This window comes from Coregonus clupeaformis, unplaced genomic scaffold, assembly GCF_020615455.1.
Source record: "Coregonus clupeaformis isolate EN_2021a unplaced genomic scaffold, ASM2061545v1 scaf0327, whole genome shotgun sequence".
NCBI lineage: Eukaryota > Metazoa > Chordata > Actinopteri > Salmoniformes > Salmonidae > Coregonus > Coregonus clupeaformis.
In genome coordinates, this window is record NW_025533782.1 from 355,662 (window position 1) to 375,422 (window position 19,761).

The window sequence follows — 19,761 nt, forward strand, 5'->3', positions numbered from 1 at the left end:
CCTACTTTTTTTTAAATAATATAGATCTTCTCTTTCTTTTTGTATTACTATAGGTTCCTTACTGCCATACTTCAGAATTACATAGACCCAGATGATTTATTTTGTAATGCTTATTAATTTCCTTCCGTGCAGGTGCACAAATTGACAGGTGCTCAAGAGTTCCTTGTGAGAGTGTCTGTCTCTGGTCCCGCCCCTCGACATAGCCTTAAACCACTATTCATTTTTGTTTGTTTACTACTCTCATCTAAAATAATAATAATAATAATAATAATAATAATAATAATAATCTGGAGTCTGTAGAAACGTTTACACTGTATTTTTGACTGTCATGTCATACTCATAATAATCTATTGGGTTATAGTCCAGTCTTGGTTATTCTATGCATTTTTTTATTGAATAGCCATACCATTTCTAATTGTCTCACTTTATACATTGAAACCATGTTTTCCAAATATTACAGTGCTATTCATGTATGCAGTTTGTGTTTAAAATTAAAGATTGCATACAACGAATGAGAAGTAGATCCGGTCAATTACATGGCAATCTGAAAAGTTGCTACATTTTCAGAAGGTGGAGGCAAAGCATCTCTTCATAAAGTGCTGTGGGATTTGTGCATTTTCCTAATCATTAATAATTCGATCAGATCAATTGGGTCATTTTATTCTATATGCAATGGCTATTTTATGAATGGAGAGAGAAAATGCATTACGTAGCCTAGTACGTATGTAATGCATTTTTCCATTGCATAGAATAAAATACGTAGTTAGGCAGAGAACGCTCTATTTAACTAGGGTAGCTACTCCTGCCGCGAGAAGATACTGCGGCTTTTCAGTGGTGAGGGAGTGGTGTTTTCTTTGGGGTTGACGTTGTGTGCGTGAAAGGAAAAGTCTAAATGGCATCCTTGGGACGTCCCAACTCTGACGTCACCCCATTGAAGTTTAAATTTAAAACGTTACGGTTAGGGTTATGGTTCAAGGGGTTAGTGTTAGTGTTAGGATAAGGTTTATGGTAAGGGTTAGGGCAAGGGTTAGGTTTAGGGCAAGGGTAGGGGTAAGGTTAGGGTTAAGGTAGGGACGTCCCAAGGATTGCAGATAGCACTAGCCGTTCGTGAAACCCCTCCGCCGCTAGGTGAAACGCTTTCAGACCAATCAGTGGTTGAATGTGTGAGGGAGCGTGTGTTTACATCACCTGTCAAATTGATGAGTATTTAAATTTCGACTTACAAGGTACGATTACTTACACGTTAAAATATGTGTGTTGTTATACAATATGTCATTTCAATGTAAGAGATTGCAAGTATTGTGGAGAACATGATCACAACAACGTACAGTAGCTAGAAAATGTGTAACAACAACAGCTAGAGTTAGCAGTACAGCTAGCGATGCAAAATACTGTTACCGCTATCTGGCTGGCTAGTTAGCTAATGTTAGCTAGCTAATCCATATGCATTATAGCTGGCTTGTTAGCCGATTATCAGTCAACGTTAGCCAGTCAGCCACACTGTTAGTTAGCTGAATGCCTAACGTTAGCTACAGTAGCTAGCTTATGTTCATTATGTAGCTAGTAAGCTAGCTACTGTAGCTAGCTACCTAGCACAAAATTGGCTAGCTATCATAGATGAAACAATAAATGCTTAGTTATGCGCATTATTCAGCACTGTACTAGTTCACTACCCACTCTACCTGTGTGTGTGTGTGTTTTACACGTAGTGAACAATGTGTTGTTGTTTGTTAACTCTGTTTGCATGTCAACAATGCTGTTGATCAGATTTAAGTTTAAAGCTCAGAGCAGTGTGTGTGTGCGCGCGCGAGCATGCTTGTATGCTGTACGTGTGGGCTGTACGTGTGTGTGTGTGTGTGTGTGTGTGTGTGTGTGTGTGTGTGTGTGTGTGTGTGTGTGCGTGTACTGTGAGTCTCATCCCAACGGGAGGTAGTCGGTGCTCCTTTCTGCTCACAGGCAGAGGGTCCAATTAGGCCGTCAGGTCTTCAGGGCACACACACACACACACACACACACAGGTGTCCAGGGAAGGGACCAGAACAGGAGGAGAAGAGAGAGGGAGTCTATCCATAGTACCATCTATTTACTCCTGCTGCTGCTAGCCCCTGGACATGAACCACCACAGCAGGGGCCTGGGCCCTACCCTTGAGGGCTAGCAAAGTCACTGGGGCTGGGGGGTGAGGTAGCTTGTTGTTTTGGTGTGAGGGAGAGATAAAAAGATAACGAGAGGGAGGGGAAGGAAAGAAGGGGGATGGGGTAGAAGAGGGGAGTAAGCCAGAGAGAAAGGTGAAAGGTGTGTTTGATAAATCTTTGCTTGTCAGTGTTTTCCCCTCTGTGTTTGTTAGTAATGTTTTGACCAGCCCCCACACTGTGCTTTTGGTTCTTCTATCCTCTGTATGTCTCTGTCTTTCCCTCCAGGACCAAACCCACAGACTCTCACTGAAGCGATTACGGTAGCCACCAACAGGACGGACTCTCTGGTAACTGACCTTTTGCAGGTGAGTGCGGGTCTCTCTGGCCAGGAAAGGTGGATAGCTATTTGCACAAAGTTTAAATGCATGTCTTCCATTATATGTTATCTCTGTATTTCCTTCACGAGATCGAAACCGTACTCTGTTGTAACTCAAGGTTTAGCCTGTAGATGTGTTTTAGTTGATGTATTTTCCATCAAGGTGTGTGTGGTTTTAATTGGTGCTGAACCACTACCCTAGTGGGAGTCGCTCTCTCTTCTGGGACTAGAAACCCACTGAGGATATAATACTGGAGAGAACAGTAGGCCTATATTATAAAGAGAGTGCAGTACATGAGGAGAGGGGTGGTCTAGAGAACATTTTATCAGGCTATTAGTGATCAAATAATTGGCTACAGTCAGTATTTATGGTGGGCTGTCACACTTGAGTAAGCAGTTTGGGATCCACAAACGTATGGCTCAGTGTTTAATACTATCCCCTTCCTGTGTCTTTTTCACCTTCTCTTCCAGTGGAATAACTCTTGAACCATGAGCTCTGTGGCTGTGTTGACCCCGGAGAGCTTTGCTGAGCACCGCAGTGGGATCAAAGACCAGGAGATGACAGGTATTATACTGATCTGGGACCAGTGGATAGACTCCTATTTATTCACCCTTATTGGAGTTGCCAACAACCGGATGCATATTTGAATGCAACCTTTGGACAAGAAAACGCATTTAGGCTTTAGCTAAGTCTGTATGGATTTTGGATTGTGTTTTGTGTGACGGTTTGGCTTTTTCTGCCTTTGAGGTTGCATGAATCTCTCTTTCGGCCTTTTTCTACCTCTCTGTTTCCATGTCTCTGTCTCTCTCCATCCGTCCACCCCTCCCCTCCTTCAAGGTGGTGTACCCGAGGATGAAGCCTATATCCCCACCTACCTGGAGGCCTTCCCTCCCCTCCCTGAGAATAAGGGCGCTCCGGGGGACAAGTCTGGAGAGCCTGCCGGGGTGTGGGGCTCCAAGATCAGACCCATCAAAGCCTCTGTCATCACCCAGGTAACGCGCACATTCGCACAAGCACACGTACACACGGTCTGTTTTGGCCTCACCGTCACACCACCTTCTCGTTCCTCCCCCTCTCCTTCTCCCAGGTGTTCAACGTACCCCTGGAGGAGCGGCGCTACAAGGACAACAGCCAGTTTGGCGACGGGGGCGAGGAGGCCAAGGTGTGCCTGGACATCATGCAGCGGACGGGGGCTCACATCGAGCTGTCGCTGGCCAAGGACCAGGGCCTCTCCATCATGGTCACTGGGAAACTGGACTCTGTCATGAAGGCCCGCAAGGAGATCGTGGCTCGGCTGCAGACACAGGTTCAGATTTTAGTTCTTCTATTTTCTCCTTTTGTTTATAAACCCAATCGCCATCCCCAGGTGCAGAACTTTATAAATGCTCTCAATATTCAGATTAGGGTTGGACGGTATATCGATGTAATATCGATCATATTTATCGTTATTGCGATATACATTTGCGTTTATCTCTCTCCATCCATCCCTCCTCCCCTCTCCCCTCCCTCCACCCATCCTCCCCTCCCTTGTTCCCAGGCTTCGGCCACGGTGGCCATCCCCAAGGAGCACCACCGATTTGTGATCGGTAAGAACGGTGAGAAACTCCAGGAGCTGGAGCTGAAGACAGCCAGTAAGATCGCCATCCCCCGATCTGACGACCCCAGCCTCAACATCAGGATCACAGGCACCAAGGAGGGCATCGAGAAGGCTCGTCACGAGATACTGCTGATATCAGCCGAACAGGTCAGAGGGGGCCAGGGGTCAAAGTGCTGGTGATGATGATTATGAAGATGCTTCGGTTTTCAACAATATGTTAATTCTTTTTATATACTAATTATTAGGGCCAGGACGATGCCAATATCGCGACACTCGTTAGTATCCTGGCAAGGGGAAAAAAACACAAAGTGGCTTTAACTTCTTTAGGAAAACAGCCCTAATGTTGGAAACAAACATCATTATGTTGTCATCCAGAGTCACATTTATTTATTTTCCAAGCTATAGCACACACTATTTTACATACAGCAGGTTTTTAAAGGACAAAAAGAGTTTGGTCCGCTTTGTGTTTTCATTTTTGCCATGGAAAAAATATTGCGATACTGGTATCGTCACAGCCCTACTAATGATATGGCATGAAACCCAAACAAAAAGACCCAGATTGATATGGTTATGTATGGTGTAGATATGATATGTGTGTGTGTGTGTGTCAGATGCAATACTTGATAGTTTCTATTTTTCTCCATCTCCTGTCCTCCAGGACAAGCGAGCAGTGGAGCGTCTCTCCCTGGAGAAGGTGTTCCATCCGTTCATCGCCGGGGCCCACAACCGTCTGGTCCAGGAACTGTGCCAGGAGACGGGGGCCCGCATCAGTATCCCCCCGCCCAGCCTGCACAAGGACGAGATCGTCATCACCGGGGAGAAGGAGGCTGTCGCCCTCGCCATCAGCCGCATACGGGCCATCTACGACGAGAAGGTGTGTGTGTGAGAGAGAGAGAGCTGACCCGAACTTGACGTCACCACATAATATCTAAGCAAATGTATCACTGAATGACATTGGCTTACCTTTTGTCACTGTTTGATGTCAAAGTTGGGTTTGAGAGGGAGCGGGTTGCTTAGGAACCACAATAAAAAAACCTACACAGGCATGCTAGCTATCCACTGTAGGAACCTACAAAACAGCAGGAAGTAGTCAGTCAGTCATAGAACATCAACACAAATGGATTTTTCTCCCTCTGTGTGTGCCTGTGTGTGCACGCCTGTTCAAAACGCACCAGCCTGGGGGTGTTGTGGTTGATGCTGGTCTGTATGGATCTGTGTGTCTTCGTCTGTTTCTGTGAAACTGTGTCTGTGTTAGACAATAGAGGTTCATGGTGAGGGATGGAGGGAGAGAACCATGGAGAGGAAAAAGAGAGGGATACATTGTGGAGCTGTAGTGGGTTGATGATACAGAGCAGGCAGAGATAATGGGTGTGGATTCTAGTGGAATAGAAAGACAACAGGATGGGAATGCTAATGTTATTTTACTGCATAATACTGTACTGTATCTGAGACTAGCTCTCTCTCTCTCTCTCTCTCCCTCTCTCTCTCTCTCTCTCACACGCACACTTCGTCTCTCTTTTATCTGTCACTCTCAATCTCTTTCCTTTCTCCTCTGTCACCCCTCCATTTTCCTCCCCCTCACCTCCCTCCCCCTCACCTTCCCTCCATCCTCCAGAAAAGAAAGACCACCACCATCTCAGTGGAGGTGAAGAAGTCGCAGCATAAGTACATTGTGGGACCTAAAGGCAACAGCCTGCATGAGATCATGGAGACCACAGGGGTTTCTGTGGAGATGCCCCCGCTGGACTCCGGCTCGGAGACTATCATCCTGAGGGGCGAGCCGGACAAGCTGGGACCTGCACTCACACAGGTCTATGCCAAGGTGATTGGAGGAGAAGGAGGAAGTGGGAGAGGAGAGGAGTAATTATCTTGTTTGCTGATTGGTTGTCTGGTACACTATGTGAGAGAGAGAGCTATACAGCGTGTGCGTGTCTGATCCCAATTGCCTCTCTGTCTGCAGGCCAAGAGTGTGATGGTGGTGGAGGTGACGGCCCCGGCCTGGCTCCATCGCTTCATCATCGGAAAGAAGGGACAGAACATCGGACGCATCACACAGCAGCTACCCAAGGTTAGAGAGAGAGATGAAAGGAGGGACTGATGGGGGCAGAGAGGGAGAGAGAGATGAAATTATTCAAAATAAAATTGGAGAGCGAGGCGGGATAGGGGGAGAGATGGAGGGTTGTGGCGAAATATTTGGTTGTGGCCAGAAACATGACTTTATACAGTACCAGTCAAAATTCTGGACACACCTACTCATTCAAGGGTTTTTCTTTATTTTTACTATTTTCTACATTGTAGAATAATAGTGAAGACCTCAGAACTATGAAATGACACATGGAATCATGTAGTAACCAATTTTAGATTCTTCAAAGTAGCCACCCTTTGCCTTGATGACAGCTTTGCACACTCTTGGCATTTTCTCAACCAGCTTCACCTGGAATGCTTTTCCAACAGTCTTGAAGGAGTTCCCACATATTCTGAGCACTTGTTGGCTGCTTTTCCTTCACTCTGGGGTCCAACTCATCCCAAACCATCTCACTTGAGTTGAGGTCGGGTGATTGTGGAGGCCAGGTCATCTGATGCAGCACTCCATCACTCTCCTTCTTGGTCAAATAGCCCTTACACAGCCTGAAGGTGTGTTGGGTCATTGTCCTGTTGAAAAACAAATGATAGTCCCACTAAGCGCAAACCAGATGGGATGGCGTGTCGCTGCAGAATGCTGTGGTAGCCATGCTGGTTAAGTGTGCCTTGAATTCTAAATAAATCACGACAGTGTCACCAGCAAAGCACCATCACACCTCCTCCTCCATGCTTCACGGTGGGAACCACACATGCGGAGATCATTCGTTCACCTACTCTGCGTCTCACAAAGACATGGCGATTGGAACCAAAAATCTCCAATTTGGACCAGACCAAAGGACAGATTTCCACCAGTCTAATGTCCATTGCTCGTGTTTCTTGGCCCAAGCAAGACTCTTCTTCTTATTGGTGTCCTTTAGTAGTGGTTTCTTTGCAGCAATTCGACCATGAAGGTCTGATTCATGCAGTCTCCTCTGAACAGTTGATGTTGAGATGTGTCTGTTACTTAAACTCTGTGAATCATTTTTTTTGGGCTGCAATCTGAGGTGCAGTTAACTCTAATTAACTTATCCTCTGCAGCAGAGGTAACTCTGGGTCTTCCTTTCCTGTGGCGGTCCTCATGAGCCAGTTTCATCATAGCGCTTGATGGTTTTTGTGACTGCACTTGAAGAAACTTTCAAAGTTCTTGAAATTTTCCGTATTGACTGACCTTTATGTCTTAAAGTAATGATGGACTGTCGTTTCTCTTTACTTATTTGAGCTGTTCTTGCCATAATATGGACTTTGTCTTTTACCAAATAGGGCTATCTTCTGTATACCCCCCCTACCTTGTCACAACACAACTGATTGGCTCAAACGCATTAAGAAGGAAAGAAATTCCACAAATATTAACTTTTAACAAGGCACACCTGTTAATTGAAATGCAATCCAGGTGACTACCTCATGAAGCTGGTTGAGAGAATGCCAAGAGTGTGCAAAGCTGTCATCAAGGCAAAGGATGGCTACTTTGAAGAATCTCAAATATAAAATATATTTTGATTTGTTTATTTAATAGTTTTGATGTCTTCACTATTATTCTACAATGTTGAAAATAATAAAAATAAAGAAAAACCCTTGAATGAGTAGGTGTGTCCAAACTTTTGACTGGTACTGTATATTTAGGTGGTCAACAACAACAACAATAACACCACATACCCGCCTGGGAAATGCTTGGACAGACACATGTTTGTCAGTAGCTCTACTAGTCTGACCTAGGGTGCACCCTATCTCTATATAGTGCACTACTTATGGATTACTTTGAAAAAGCCTGATATACCTGCTGCTCTCCAGGGATTGGAGCTCTTTATGTCCCTAGCTACATTGAGACACACTTAGCTCACTGAGCTGACATATGGAGGGTGCCAGAACCAGATGACCCCTTTAAGTGGCTTGACCCCTGACCTTTAACCCCTGTGTGTTTAGGTTCACATTGAGTTCACAGACGGCGAGGAGCGGATCTGCCTGGAGGGCCCCACGGAGGAGGTGGAACAGGCCCAGGTTCAGATACAAGACATCATCAGAGACCTGGTGAGTTTGAGCCCCACCGCAGAGCTGCATGACAGCACCTAGTTCCCACCGCAGAGCTGCATGACAGCACCTAGTTCCCACCGCAGAGCTGCATGACAGCACCTAGTTCCCACCGCAGAGCTGCATGACAGCACCTAGTTCCCACCGCAGAGCTGCATGACAGCACCTAGTTCCCACCGCAGAGCTGCATGACAGCACCTTGTTCCCACCGCAGAGCTTCATGACAGCACCTTGTTCCCACCGCAGAGCTGCATGACAGCACCTTGTTCCCACCGCAGAGCTGCATGACAGCACCTTGTTCCCACCGCAGAGCTGCATGACAGCACCTTGTTCCCACCGCAGAGCTGCATGACAGCACCTTGTTCCCACCGCAGAGCTGCATGACAGCACCTTGTTCCCACCGCAGAGCTGCATGACAGCACCTTGTTCCAACGGCAGAGCTGCATTTTAACATCTCACTCTCACACACACAACTGATCAATATTGATTTATCGCTCAATAAGTTTTGTTCAAATGACAGCAGCCCAGTCTTAACCCTCCAAAGAGCAAGTACAGGCAACCGTAGCAAAGAGAAACTCCCTAGATATGAGGACATCTTGCAAGGAACGAGACCATCTACTCTAACATGGAACCCTGTTTTCTTGTGTTAAGCTGGTGAGGATGGACTACACTGAGGTCAACATAGACCAACGCTTTCACAGACACCTCATCGGCAAGAACGGCGCCAACAGTGAGTACACACACCCACACCCGCACACACACACCCAGACCCACACACCCACACACACACACACACACACACACACACACACACACACACACACACACACACACTTTAAATTATATAGTAATGTAAATCCCATGCTGTATTTTTCAGTTAACCGGATCAAAGAGCAGTACAAGGTGTCGGTGTGGATCCCCCAGGAGCCGGATCGAAGCGGCCTGGTCCGGATCGAGGGGGACCCCAAGGGGGTGCAGCTGGCACGCAGGGAGCTGATAGAGATGGTACAGAGGATGGTGAGGACAGGGGGTAGTAGGGGGGTGCCAACCTCTCCCATTAATTTGGGATAATGGCCTGGCAACTTGGATGGAGTCCATATTCAGTGGTGACAACTGTCCTTTTCCCTGGGCAGGAGAATGAGCTTACAAAAGACTTGATTGTGGAGCAGAAGTTCCACCGCACCATCATCGGCCAGAAGGGAGAGAAGATCAAAGAGGTTCGGGATAAGTTCCCAGAGGTAACAAGGTTCTATTTTTTTTGTCCCTTTATGATTTTAGGAATATAACTTCCCATTCTAGTGTAAAATCAGACTTATTTTGGACGCTCTCTTTCAGGTCATGATCAATTTCCCCGACCCGGCTCAGAAGAGTGACATTGTGCAGCTGAGAGGGCCCAAGAACGAGGTGGAGAAATGTGCCAAGTTTCTGGCAAAACTCATCGCAGACCTGGTACGACCTCACTGATTCATGCATTACTTCCTGTTTACAATGGACTACTTCTTGGTTACTCACCTCTCCTTTGGTTTTCTCTCTCTCAGATAGAGAACAGCTTCTCACTCTCCGTCCCCATCTTCAAACAGTTCCACAAAAACATAATCGGCAAAGGAGGTGCCAACATCAAAAAGGTGAGAGATTACATTTGTGTGAAGTCAAAAAGCTGGATTTGAAGAGTAGGACAAAATATTGGTCTATCTTGATAGTAGCCATATATATAGAGAAGATTTTCAATATAGGTTATCGGTTACAAGTTTGCCGTTCTTATGATGTGTGTGTGTGTGTGTGTGTGTGTCTGTGTGTATGTGCGTGAGTCTCACAGATCCGTGAGGAGACCACCACTAAGATTGACCTGCCTACAGAGAACAGTAACAGTGAGATGATAGTGATCACTGGGAGGAAGAACCACTGCGAAGCAGCCAGAGACAAGATCCTAGCCATCCAGAGAGAACTGGTGAGAGAACACTGTGTGCATCTCTCTGTCTCTCTGTCTCTCTGTGTGTTTCCCTTGTCTCTTGCTGATTCTACTTTTATTTATCTCCCTGTTTCGCTCTCTCTGTTTTGATGATTCAACCATTCCCCCTCCCTCCCTTCCTTTCTCTCTCCAGGCCAACATCAAGGAGTCAGAGGTGACCATCCCAGCCAAGCTCCACAACTCTCTGATAGGCTCTAAGGGCTGCCTGGTGCGGGCCATCATGGAGGACTGTGGCGGGGTGCACATCCACTTCCCCTCCGAGGGCTCTGGGTCAGACAGGGTGACCATCAGAGGGCCCGTCGTAGAGGTAGAGAGGGCCAAGAGACAGCTACTACAACTGGCTGAAGAGAAGGTGAGGGAGGGAGGGAGGGAGGGAGAGGAGGGAGGGAGGGAGGGAGGGGAGGAGGAGAGAGAGAGAGAGAGGGAGAGAGGGAGAGGAGAGAGGGAGGGAGGGAGGGAGGGAGAGGAAGGGGGAAGGGGGGACAGAAGAGGTGGAGAGGGCCAAGAGACAGCTGCTGAAGGTGAGGGAGGAGGAGGGAACGGAGAAATAGCAGGCAGGTCTGTCCCCCACTGCTTAAAGAATTAGGCAGAATGTGGAAGTATTGGTTTCACATTTTTGGGTTTGATTGAATAGCACGAGTCTCTTACACCTCTCCTTTTTTCCTTTCCTCTCTTTCTCTCCTCTTTCTGCTCGTTTTACAGCAAGTGAACAACTTCACGGCGGAGCTGCAGGCCAAGCCGGAGTACCACAAGTTCCTGATTGGAAAGGGCGGGGTCAACATCCGTCGTGTGCGGGACAGGACGGGCGCTCGCATCATCTTCCCGTCTCCAGACGAGCCGGAGCAGGAGCTCATCACCATCGTAGGCAGGGAGGAGGCCGTCAGACTAGCCCAGAAAGAACTGGAGACACTCGTCAAAAACCTGGTACTAGTCCGGATGATTTTTGTTGAACAGAGTCATGCTCGATAGGGAGAAACAGAAGCAAGAGCTTTAAACAGAGGAGCTAGTCGAGTACCTTAACATGTTCAAGAGAGATATGAAACTGTGGATATTAACAGGATATAGAAAGGGAAGTTGAAATTATTTTGGAAAGAGCTTTTATTGATTTGAATGCATTATATATATTTTTTTGTTTGTCTTTAATTTACAAAGCTCAGCGGCGTGCTAACTACATTATTTTTCTACCCCTCTGTCTTACTGATCCCCCATCTTCCTCCTCTCCCTCCTATTCCTTCCTCCTCCTCCCTGTCCCTTCTCCTCCCTCCCCGCTCTCTCTCAGGATGACATGGTGGAGGACAGCATGGTTGTGGAGACGCGGCACCACCGGCACTTTGTCTGCCGGCGGGGCCAGGTGTTGAGGGAACTGGCGGAGGAATACGGCGGCGTGGCGGTCAGCTTCCCCCGCACCGGGACTCACAGCGACCGCATCACACTGAAGGGGGCCAAGGACTGTGTGGAGGCAGCCAAACTAAGAATTCAGGAGATCATAGAGGATCTGGTAGGTACTAGGTTGGTGTGTGTTGGGAGGGAGTGTGTGGCCTTGTATTGATTTAAACTCAAGCCGATATGTAAAATAGTTGGTAATACCACATGAACGACAACTCAGTACAGTAGCAAACAGGGGTTTTGTTGCCCGTTGTCTGATGGATAGCATGACAGACTTTATCTGCCTCTGTCATCATAATGGTCAAGTTCCTCCCCGATTTTACAGATCATACAATGCCTGGATAGGTAATTTAATATATCAGCTAACCAAATGAAATGATTTTTATCAGGATCCCCATTGGCCAATGGCGGCAGCTAGTCTTCCTGGGGTCCGACATATAAGGAGAAAGACATTACAGACAAAAAGACTACAATTGACATGCATTTAAAACATGAACATAGACATTACAGACATACATTAAAAAAATTAACATAGACATTATAGACATACATTTAAAACATGAACATAGACATTACAGACATACATTTAAAACATGAACATAGACATTACAGACATACAGTGCATTCGGAAAGTATTCAAACCCCTTCCCTTTTTCCACATTTTGTTACATTACAGCCTTATTCTAAAATGGATTAAATAGAAACATTTCCTCATCAATCTACACACAATACCCCGTAATGACAAAGCGAAAGCAGGTTTTTAGAAATGTTTGCAAATGTATTACCAATAAAAAACAGCTACCTTATTTACATAAGTATTCAGACCCGTTGCTATGACTCGAAATTGAGCTCAGGTTTAACTACAACTAAAGACACAAGTTTACACATTTTAAATGATATAGCAATCTGATGCCTGACTGCACAGTTGATGACGTGGCACGTAACCCTTGGTTGATGCAATGCAACGCCCGCGCATCTAGTCGTGCAGGCACTCGACCATTGTGTAGTCTGTTTTGATGACCATCTTCCTCCCTCCAGGAGGCCCAGGTGAGTGTGGAGGTGGCGGTCCCCCAGCGGTACCACAGGGCTGTGATGGGTCCTAAAGGCTGCAGGATCCAGCAGATCACCAGAGACCACGAGGTGCAGGTCAAGTTCCCAGAGAGAGACGACAATGCCAACAACACAGCAGGTCAGCCAAGGGGGTCTAGACACCATTTTACATCAGTTAACCCCCTAAGGTTGATGTCTGCCCCCCTGGGGAAATCGAATTAGCATAAAACAACAATCCCCATAAAAATCGGTCAGTTTAAGCTAGAGATATCTGTTTTTTTTGCATTGGCTGCGTCTCAATCCACCGCATCCGTCGATGTCGCACTTCCGCATCTGCGGTGAAACGTGACCGAGCTAGAGCGGTGTTTCTCAGACCATGAGACATCTCTCTATGGAAAGATGTGACTCGACCGTTTTGCTCTACGACCCCCACAAGCGTCTTGGGACTCGTCTGAAGTCGGTACAGACGATCTGACAACTTCTGTCAGTAGCGTCCGAACAGTTTTGGCTACACACTTAAGGAATACCTGGGATTAAGTAATCCTTCTACCCCCCCCCCAAAAAAAAATAATAATAATAATAATTTGTAAAGTGGTTATCCCACTGGCTATAGGGTGAATGCACCAATTTGTAAGTCGCTCTGGATAAGAGCGTCTGCTAAATGACGTAAATGTGCCCTTGAGCAAGGCACTTAACCCTAATTGCTCCTGTAAGTCGCTCTGGATAAGAGCGTCTGCTAAATGACTAAAATGTAAATGATCCCTCTGTGGAAAGGTGAGACTCTCACAAACACGTACACTACCGTTCAAAAGTCTGGGGTCACTTAGAAATGTCCTTGTTTTCGAAAGAAAAGCAATATTTCTGTCCATTTATGGAATATCTACATAGGCGTACAGAGGCCCATTAACAGCAACCATCAGTCCTGTGTTCCAATGGCACGTTGTGTTTGCTAATCCAAGTTTATCATTTTTAAAGGCTAATTGATCATTAGAAAACCCTTTTGCAATTATGTTAGCACAGCTGAAAACTGTTGTGCTGATTAAAGAAGCAATAAAACTGGCCTTCTTGAGACTAGTTGAGTATCTGGAGCATCAGCAATTGTGGGTTCGATTACAGGCTCAAAATGTCCAGAAACAAATAACTTTCTTCTGAAACTCGTCAGTCTATTCTTGTTCTGAGAAATTAAGGCTATTCCATGCGAGAAATTGCCAAGAATCTGAAGATCTCATACAACGCTGTGTACTACTCCCTTCACAGAACAGCGCAAACTGGCTCTAACCAGAATAGAAAGAGGAGTGGGAGGCCCCGGTGAACAACTGAGCAAGAGGACAAATACATTAGTGTCTAGTTTGAGAAACAGGCTCCTCACAGGTCCTCAACTGGCAGGTTCATTAAATAGTACCCGCAAAACACCAGTCTCAACGTCAACAGTGAAGAGGCGACTCCGGGATGCTGACCTTCTAGGCATAGTTGCAAAGAAAAAGCCATATCTCAGACTGGCCAATAAAAATAAAAGATTAAGATGGGCAGTCTGAGATATGGCTTTTTCTTTGCAACTCTGCCTAGAAGGTCAGCATCCCGGAGTTGCCTCTTCAATGTTGACGTTGAGACTCGTGATGAGCTCCTGCTCCGGCTCGTCTGGAGACGGGAAGATGATGCGAGCGCCCGTCCTGTCCCGCACACGATGGATGTTGACCCCGCCCTTTCCAATCAGGAACTTGTGGTACTCCGGCTTGGCCTGCAGCTCCGCCGTGAAGTTGTTCACTTGCTGTAAAACGAGCAGAAAGAGGAGAGAAAGAGAGGAAAGGAAAAAGGAGAGGTGTAAGACTCAAAACTTTTGAACGGTAGTGTACATGTTGTTTGTTTTGCATTAGGATGCCCACAGGCCTCACAAGACTCATCTGAAGGTCCCCCGGTACCAGTTGAAAAAATGAATGGAAGATACAGTATATGGAGACTGTTTAGTGCAAAAAATAAGGGGTTAAAAACATGTAAAACGATAACAAATGTTTCCTGATCTTTCTTATCTCTCAAAAATAGGACAGACACTTCAAAACAAACTTCCTTTAGATTTTTGTTTGGGGGGGGGGGGCTATCTGTTGTTCCATGTAGTGAATCTCTTATTCAATGCATTTGTATTGGTTAATAGCAATAAGGCCCCAAAACAATTGTAATCAAAACAAATATTAACTTTTAAGAAGGCACACCTGTTAATTGAAATGCATTTCAGGTGACTACCTCATGAAGCTGGTTGAGATAATGCCAAGAGTGTGCAACGCTGTCATCAAGGCAAAGGGTGGCTACTTTGAAGAATCTAAAATCTAAAATATATTTTGATTTGTTTAACACTTTTTTGGTTACTACATGATTCCATATGTGTTATTTCATAGTTCTGATGTCTTCACCATTATTCTACAATGTAGAAAATAGTAAAAATATAGAAAAACCCATGAATGAGTAGGTGTGTCCAAATTTTTAACTGGTACTGTATATATTTGTTTTATACTTCAAGGGGTCTCAAAATTCAAAATGAAAGTGTTCTTGTTGCCATGGTGACGCCGCAGGTCAGGAGCCCCCTCCCCCTCGGGAGAACGGTGACACCAGCCCGGAGTCGGAGTTTGTCCTTCGCAAGTGTGACATCATCACCATCTCGGGGCGGACGGAGAAGTGTGAGCTGGCAAAGATTGCCCTACTGGTAGAAACTGTCGCTTTTCTTTCTATTTTAAGATGTTCACTTTTCACATTCTGTTGGGAGAGGGCTGTGTCCATATTCTTTTCTCACTCTCTCTCCTTTCACCCTCCCTCCAGGCTCTGGTCCCAGTCACAGAGGATGTTAAGGTGTCCTTTGAGCTGCACCGTTACATCATTGGTCAGAAGGGCAGTGGCATCAGGAAGATGATGGAGGAGTACGAGGTATGGCGCTCCATGTCGCTCCTCTGGTGGACATATAGAATTACAGCACTGCCGTTCAATCTTTATTGCCGCACACTGCATTTGATCATCATAGCACTTTTGTAAAGCAAACTACTGTCATCCCTGATTCAATTCTGCAAATAATGTATATTTTAGGACAATAACTAAAACGTTAAATTGGTCTTGATCAGATTGCCATCAAAGGATGCCAAAAGCAATAGTTATTCTACTGTGCCTGTTCTAAGAAACCATGGGAAAATCCGACTAAATTTGACTCTGTACTGTAACTCCCTGTGTGGAACTGGTGTGTGTAGGTGAACATCTGGGTGCCCCAGCCGGAGCAGCTGTCAGACGTGATCAAGGTGACAGGTCAGGTGGCCAACGTAGAGCGGGCCAAGCTAGGCCTGCTGGAGAGGGTCAAAGAACTACAGGCTGAACAGGAGGACAGGGTAGGAACACACGCTAAATAGGGACACACACACACACACACACACAGTACTGACTAGTTTCTCTCTCTGTCCCTCCAGGCCTTGAGGAGCTTCAAGGTGTCCATCTCAGTAGATCCTAAGTTCCACCCCAAGATCATCGGCCGGAAGGGAGCGGTCATCTCTCAGATCCGCAAAGACCACGACGTCATCGTCCAGTTCCCTGATAAAGGGGACGAACAGCAGGTCAGGAGTGTGTGTGTGTCTTGCTCTGTTCTGTTGCTCTCTCGCTCTCTTCCACCACTCCCTCTCATCTTTCCTTTATCCTTTTTGTGTGTTTACGGTTCTTCTCTCTCTTCTCGCCCCGCCCTCTTCTCCTCTCTGTTCTTTCTCGTGTTCCCATCCTCTCCCCTCTTGTTCCTACACTCCAAACTTCCCTCCTCCTCCCCCTAATTCTTCTCTCCATCTCTTGTGCTGTCTTTCTCATTTACACATTCACTCTCTCTTATTCTCTTTCCCCCTCTTCTCCCAGGATGTGGTGGTGATCTCTCTCTGTTCTCTCTCCCAGGATGTGGTGGTGATCTCTCTCCCAGGATGTGGTGGTGATCTCTCTCTGTTCTCTCTCCCAGGATGTGATGGTGATCTCTCTCTGTTCTCTCTCCCAGGATGTGATGGTGATCTCTCTCCCAGGATGTGATGGTGATCTCTCTCTGTTCTCTCTCTCCCAGGATGTGATGGTGATCTTTCTCTGTTCTCTCTCCCAGGATGTGATGGGGATCTCTCTCTGTTCTCTCTCCCAGGATGTGATGGTGTTCTCTCTCCCAGGATGTGATGGTGATCTCTCTCCCAGGATGTGATGGTGTTCTCTCTCCCAGGATGTGATGGTGATCTCTCTCTGTTCTCTCTCCCAGGATGTGATGGTGATCTCTCTGTTCTCTCTCCCAGCATGTGATGGTGATCTCTCTCTGTTCTCTCTCCCAGGATGTGATGGTGATCTCTCTCTGTTCTCTCTCCCAGGATGTGATGGTGATCTCTCTGTTCTCTCTCCCAGGATGTGATGGTGATCTCTCTCCCAGGATGTGATGGTGATCTCTCTCCCAGGATGTGATGGTAATCTCTCTCTGTTCTCTCTCCCAGGATGTGATGGTGATCTCTCTGTTCTCTCTCCCAGGATGTGATGGTGATCTCTCTGTTCTCTCTCCCAGGATGTGATGGTGATCTCTCTCTGTTCTCTCTCCCAGGATGTGATGGTGATCTCTCTCTGTTCTCTCTCCCAGGATGTGATGGTGATCTCTCTCTGTTCTCTCTCCCAGGATGTGATGGTGATCTCTCTCTGTTCTCTCTCCCAGGATGTGATGGTGATCTCTCTCTGTTCTCTCTCCCAGGATGTGATGGTGATCTCTCTCTGTTCTCTCTCCCAGGATGTGATGGTGATCTCTCTCTGTTCTCTCTCCCAGGATGTGATGGTGATCTCTCTCTGTTCTCTCTCCCAGGATGTGATAGTGATCTCTCTCTGTTCTCTCTCCCAGGATGTGATAGTAATCTCTGGGTATGAGCGTAACACCGAAGAGGCGCGGTCAGCCATAGAGCTGCTGGTGTCAACGCTGCAAGAGATGGTCAGCCACGACGTGCACCTGGACCCCCGCACACACGCACGCATCATCGGGGCCCGCGGCAAGGCCATCCGCAAGACCATGGAAGAGTTCAAGGTACGGGTGTGAGGGGGTGATTGAACACCAGGGTAAATTAAGGTGTCACAGGTACACACACAACATTGCAACACACAACCAACATACACATTACAAAAAAAAGTTTTTACTTTTTGTTGTAGTACCTCTGGGAATCAGTTTAACTCTTATTTTGAAATGTTAACAACTACAGTATGTTGTGGATGCAAATTAAGGCGTGTTTGTGTCACACTCTGACATGGCATGGTTTGGTTTCCCTCCTCTGTCCGTGTGTGTGTGTGTGTGTGTGTGTGTGTGTGTGTGTGTGTGTGTGTTTAGGTGGACATCCGGTTTCCCCAGCCGGGTTCAGAGGACCCAGGCAGGGTGACAGTGACTGGACTACCAGAGATTGTGGACAACGCCATAGACCACCTACTCAATCTGGAGGAGGAATATGTGAGTGACGGAGGGATGGATGGATACAATTATGAATATATGGAGAAAGCATGAGAAACTGTATCTCTGCCTATGCCACCATGCAAAGTCTTTCGATGACCATGTCTCTCTCTCTCTCTCCCCATCTCCCTCTCTCTCTCTCCCTGCTACTTCTTATTTTACTACTTCCATCTCTCCATCATCCCATGCTAGATGTTGAGTGTGACAGAGACCGAGACGATGGCTGCCTACATGAAGCCCCCGTCCCGCTATGGAGGTGGAAGAGGCGGAGGGGGTGGCGACAACAGCGGGGGGGCGGCCAAGGGCTTTGTGGTACGGGACGCCCCCTGGAACGACAAGGTGCGTGTCTGATTCTTGTCATTATACTCTGTCATCATCATCATCATCATGTAGGCCTATATCTTTGTCCCCTCATCATTAAGTTGTTCTAACGTTGTGTTGTTGTTGTGTGTCTCAGGCTCCTGATATGAGCAGTGCTGAGGACTTCCCAACCTTCGGCGCTGGCCTGGCCCCTAAACAGACCTCCGCCTGGGGTCCCAAGAAGTTTTGAGAAGAGAGGAGAGAGGAGAGAACAAACACTGGACAAATCGATACTCGCCTTCACCCCTCCGCTTCTCTCGCAGCTATTACCCTCAACCAACAACCCAGGAAGGCCAGAGGAAAAAAGAGCACATCCCCCGCTCCCCATCTCTCTCTCTCTCTCCTCCATCCCTCTCTCTCTCTTCCATCCCCCTCTCCCCATCTATCTCTCTCTCCATCCCTCTCTCTCTCTCCTCCATCCCCCTCTCCTCTCTCCCTCTCTCCTCCATCCCTCTCCCTCTCTCTCTCTCCTCCATCCCCCTCTCCTCTCTCTCGTCAACATACAGTGAGGGAAAAAAGTATTTGATCCCCTGCTGATTTTGTACATTTGCCCACTGACAAAGAAATGATCAGTCTATAATTTTAATGGTATGTTTATTTGAACAGTGAGAGACAGGAAAAAATCCAGAAAAACGCATGTCAAAAATGTTATATTGATTTGCATTTTAATGAGGGAAATAAGTATTTGACCCCTCTGCAAAACAGGTCAGACATTTCTTGTAGTTGGCCACCAGGTTTGCACACATCTCAGGAGGGATTTTGTCCCACTCCTCTTTGCAGATCTTCTCCAAGTCATTAAGGTTTCGAGGCTGACGTTTGGCAACTCGAACCTTCAGCTCCCTCCACAGATTTTCTATGGGATTAAGGTCTGGAGACGGGCAAGGCCACTCCAGGACCTTTAATGTGCTTCTTCTTGAGCCACTCCTTTGTTGCCTTGGCCGTGTGTTTTGGGTCATTGTCCTGGCTGAGGGAAGGAGGTTTCTCACCCAAGATTTGACGGTACATGGCCCCGTCCATCGTCCCTTTGATGCGGTGAAGTTGTCCTGTCCCCTTAGCAGAAAAACACCCCCAAAGCATAATGTTTCCACCTCCATGTTTGACTGTGGGGATGGTGTTCTTGGGGTCATAGGCAGCATTCCTCCTCCTCCAAACACGGCGAGTTGAGTTGATGCCAATGAGCTCGATTTTGGTCTCATCAGACCACAACACTTTCACCCAGTTCTCCTCTGAATCATTCAGATGTTCGTTGGCAAACTTCAGACAGGCCTGTATATGTGCTTTC

General features: G+C 46.8%; 1 protein-coding gene across 1 annotated transcript; it reads left to right on the forward strand.

The window, feature by feature from the left end:
* Window positions 1–1,138: 1,138 nt before the first annotated feature.
* On the forward strand, window positions 1,139–18,874 carry hdlbpb (high density lipoprotein binding protein b). The gene is made up of 28 exons (XM_041884048.2): window positions 1,139–1,226; window positions 2,419–2,498; window positions 2,981–3,074; window positions 3,348–3,502; window positions 3,598–3,816; window positions 4,048–4,254; window positions 4,766–4,981; window positions 5,723–5,929; window positions 6,068–6,175; window positions 8,149–8,253; window positions 8,905–8,983; window positions 9,131–9,270; window positions 9,387–9,491; window positions 9,589–9,702; window positions 9,792–9,878; window positions 10,070–10,201; window positions 10,356–10,574; window positions 10,925–11,146; window positions 11,502–11,720; window positions 12,647–12,797; window positions 15,223–15,353; window positions 15,467–15,571; window positions 15,886–16,020; window positions 16,099–16,242; window positions 17,526–17,705; window positions 18,003–18,119; window positions 18,312–18,458; window positions 18,577–18,874. Exons 3-28 carry the CDS (start codon window positions 2,999–3,001, stop codon window positions 18,667–18,669), a joined length of 3,813 nt encoding a protein of 1,270 aa, XP_041739982.1. The 5' UTR covers window positions 1,139–1,226; window positions 2,419–2,498; window positions 2,981–2,998; the 3' UTR covers window positions 18,670–18,874.
* The last annotated feature ends 887 nt before the right edge of the window (window positions 18,875–19,761 follow it).

Coding starts and splice junctions, on each gene's coding strand:
- hdlbpb (XM_041884048.2), top strand. CDS start 2,999: ATGAGCTCTGTGGCTGTGTTGACCCCGGAGAGCTTTGCTGAGCACCGC. Junction 4,982..5,722: donor GGGCCATCTACGACGAGAAG/GTGTGTGTGTGA, acceptor TCCATCCTCCAG/AAAAGAAAGACCACCACCAT. Junction 8,254..8,904: donor AAGACATCATCAGAGACCTG/GTGAGTTTGAGC, acceptor TCTTGTGTTAAG/CTGGTGAGGATGGACTACAC.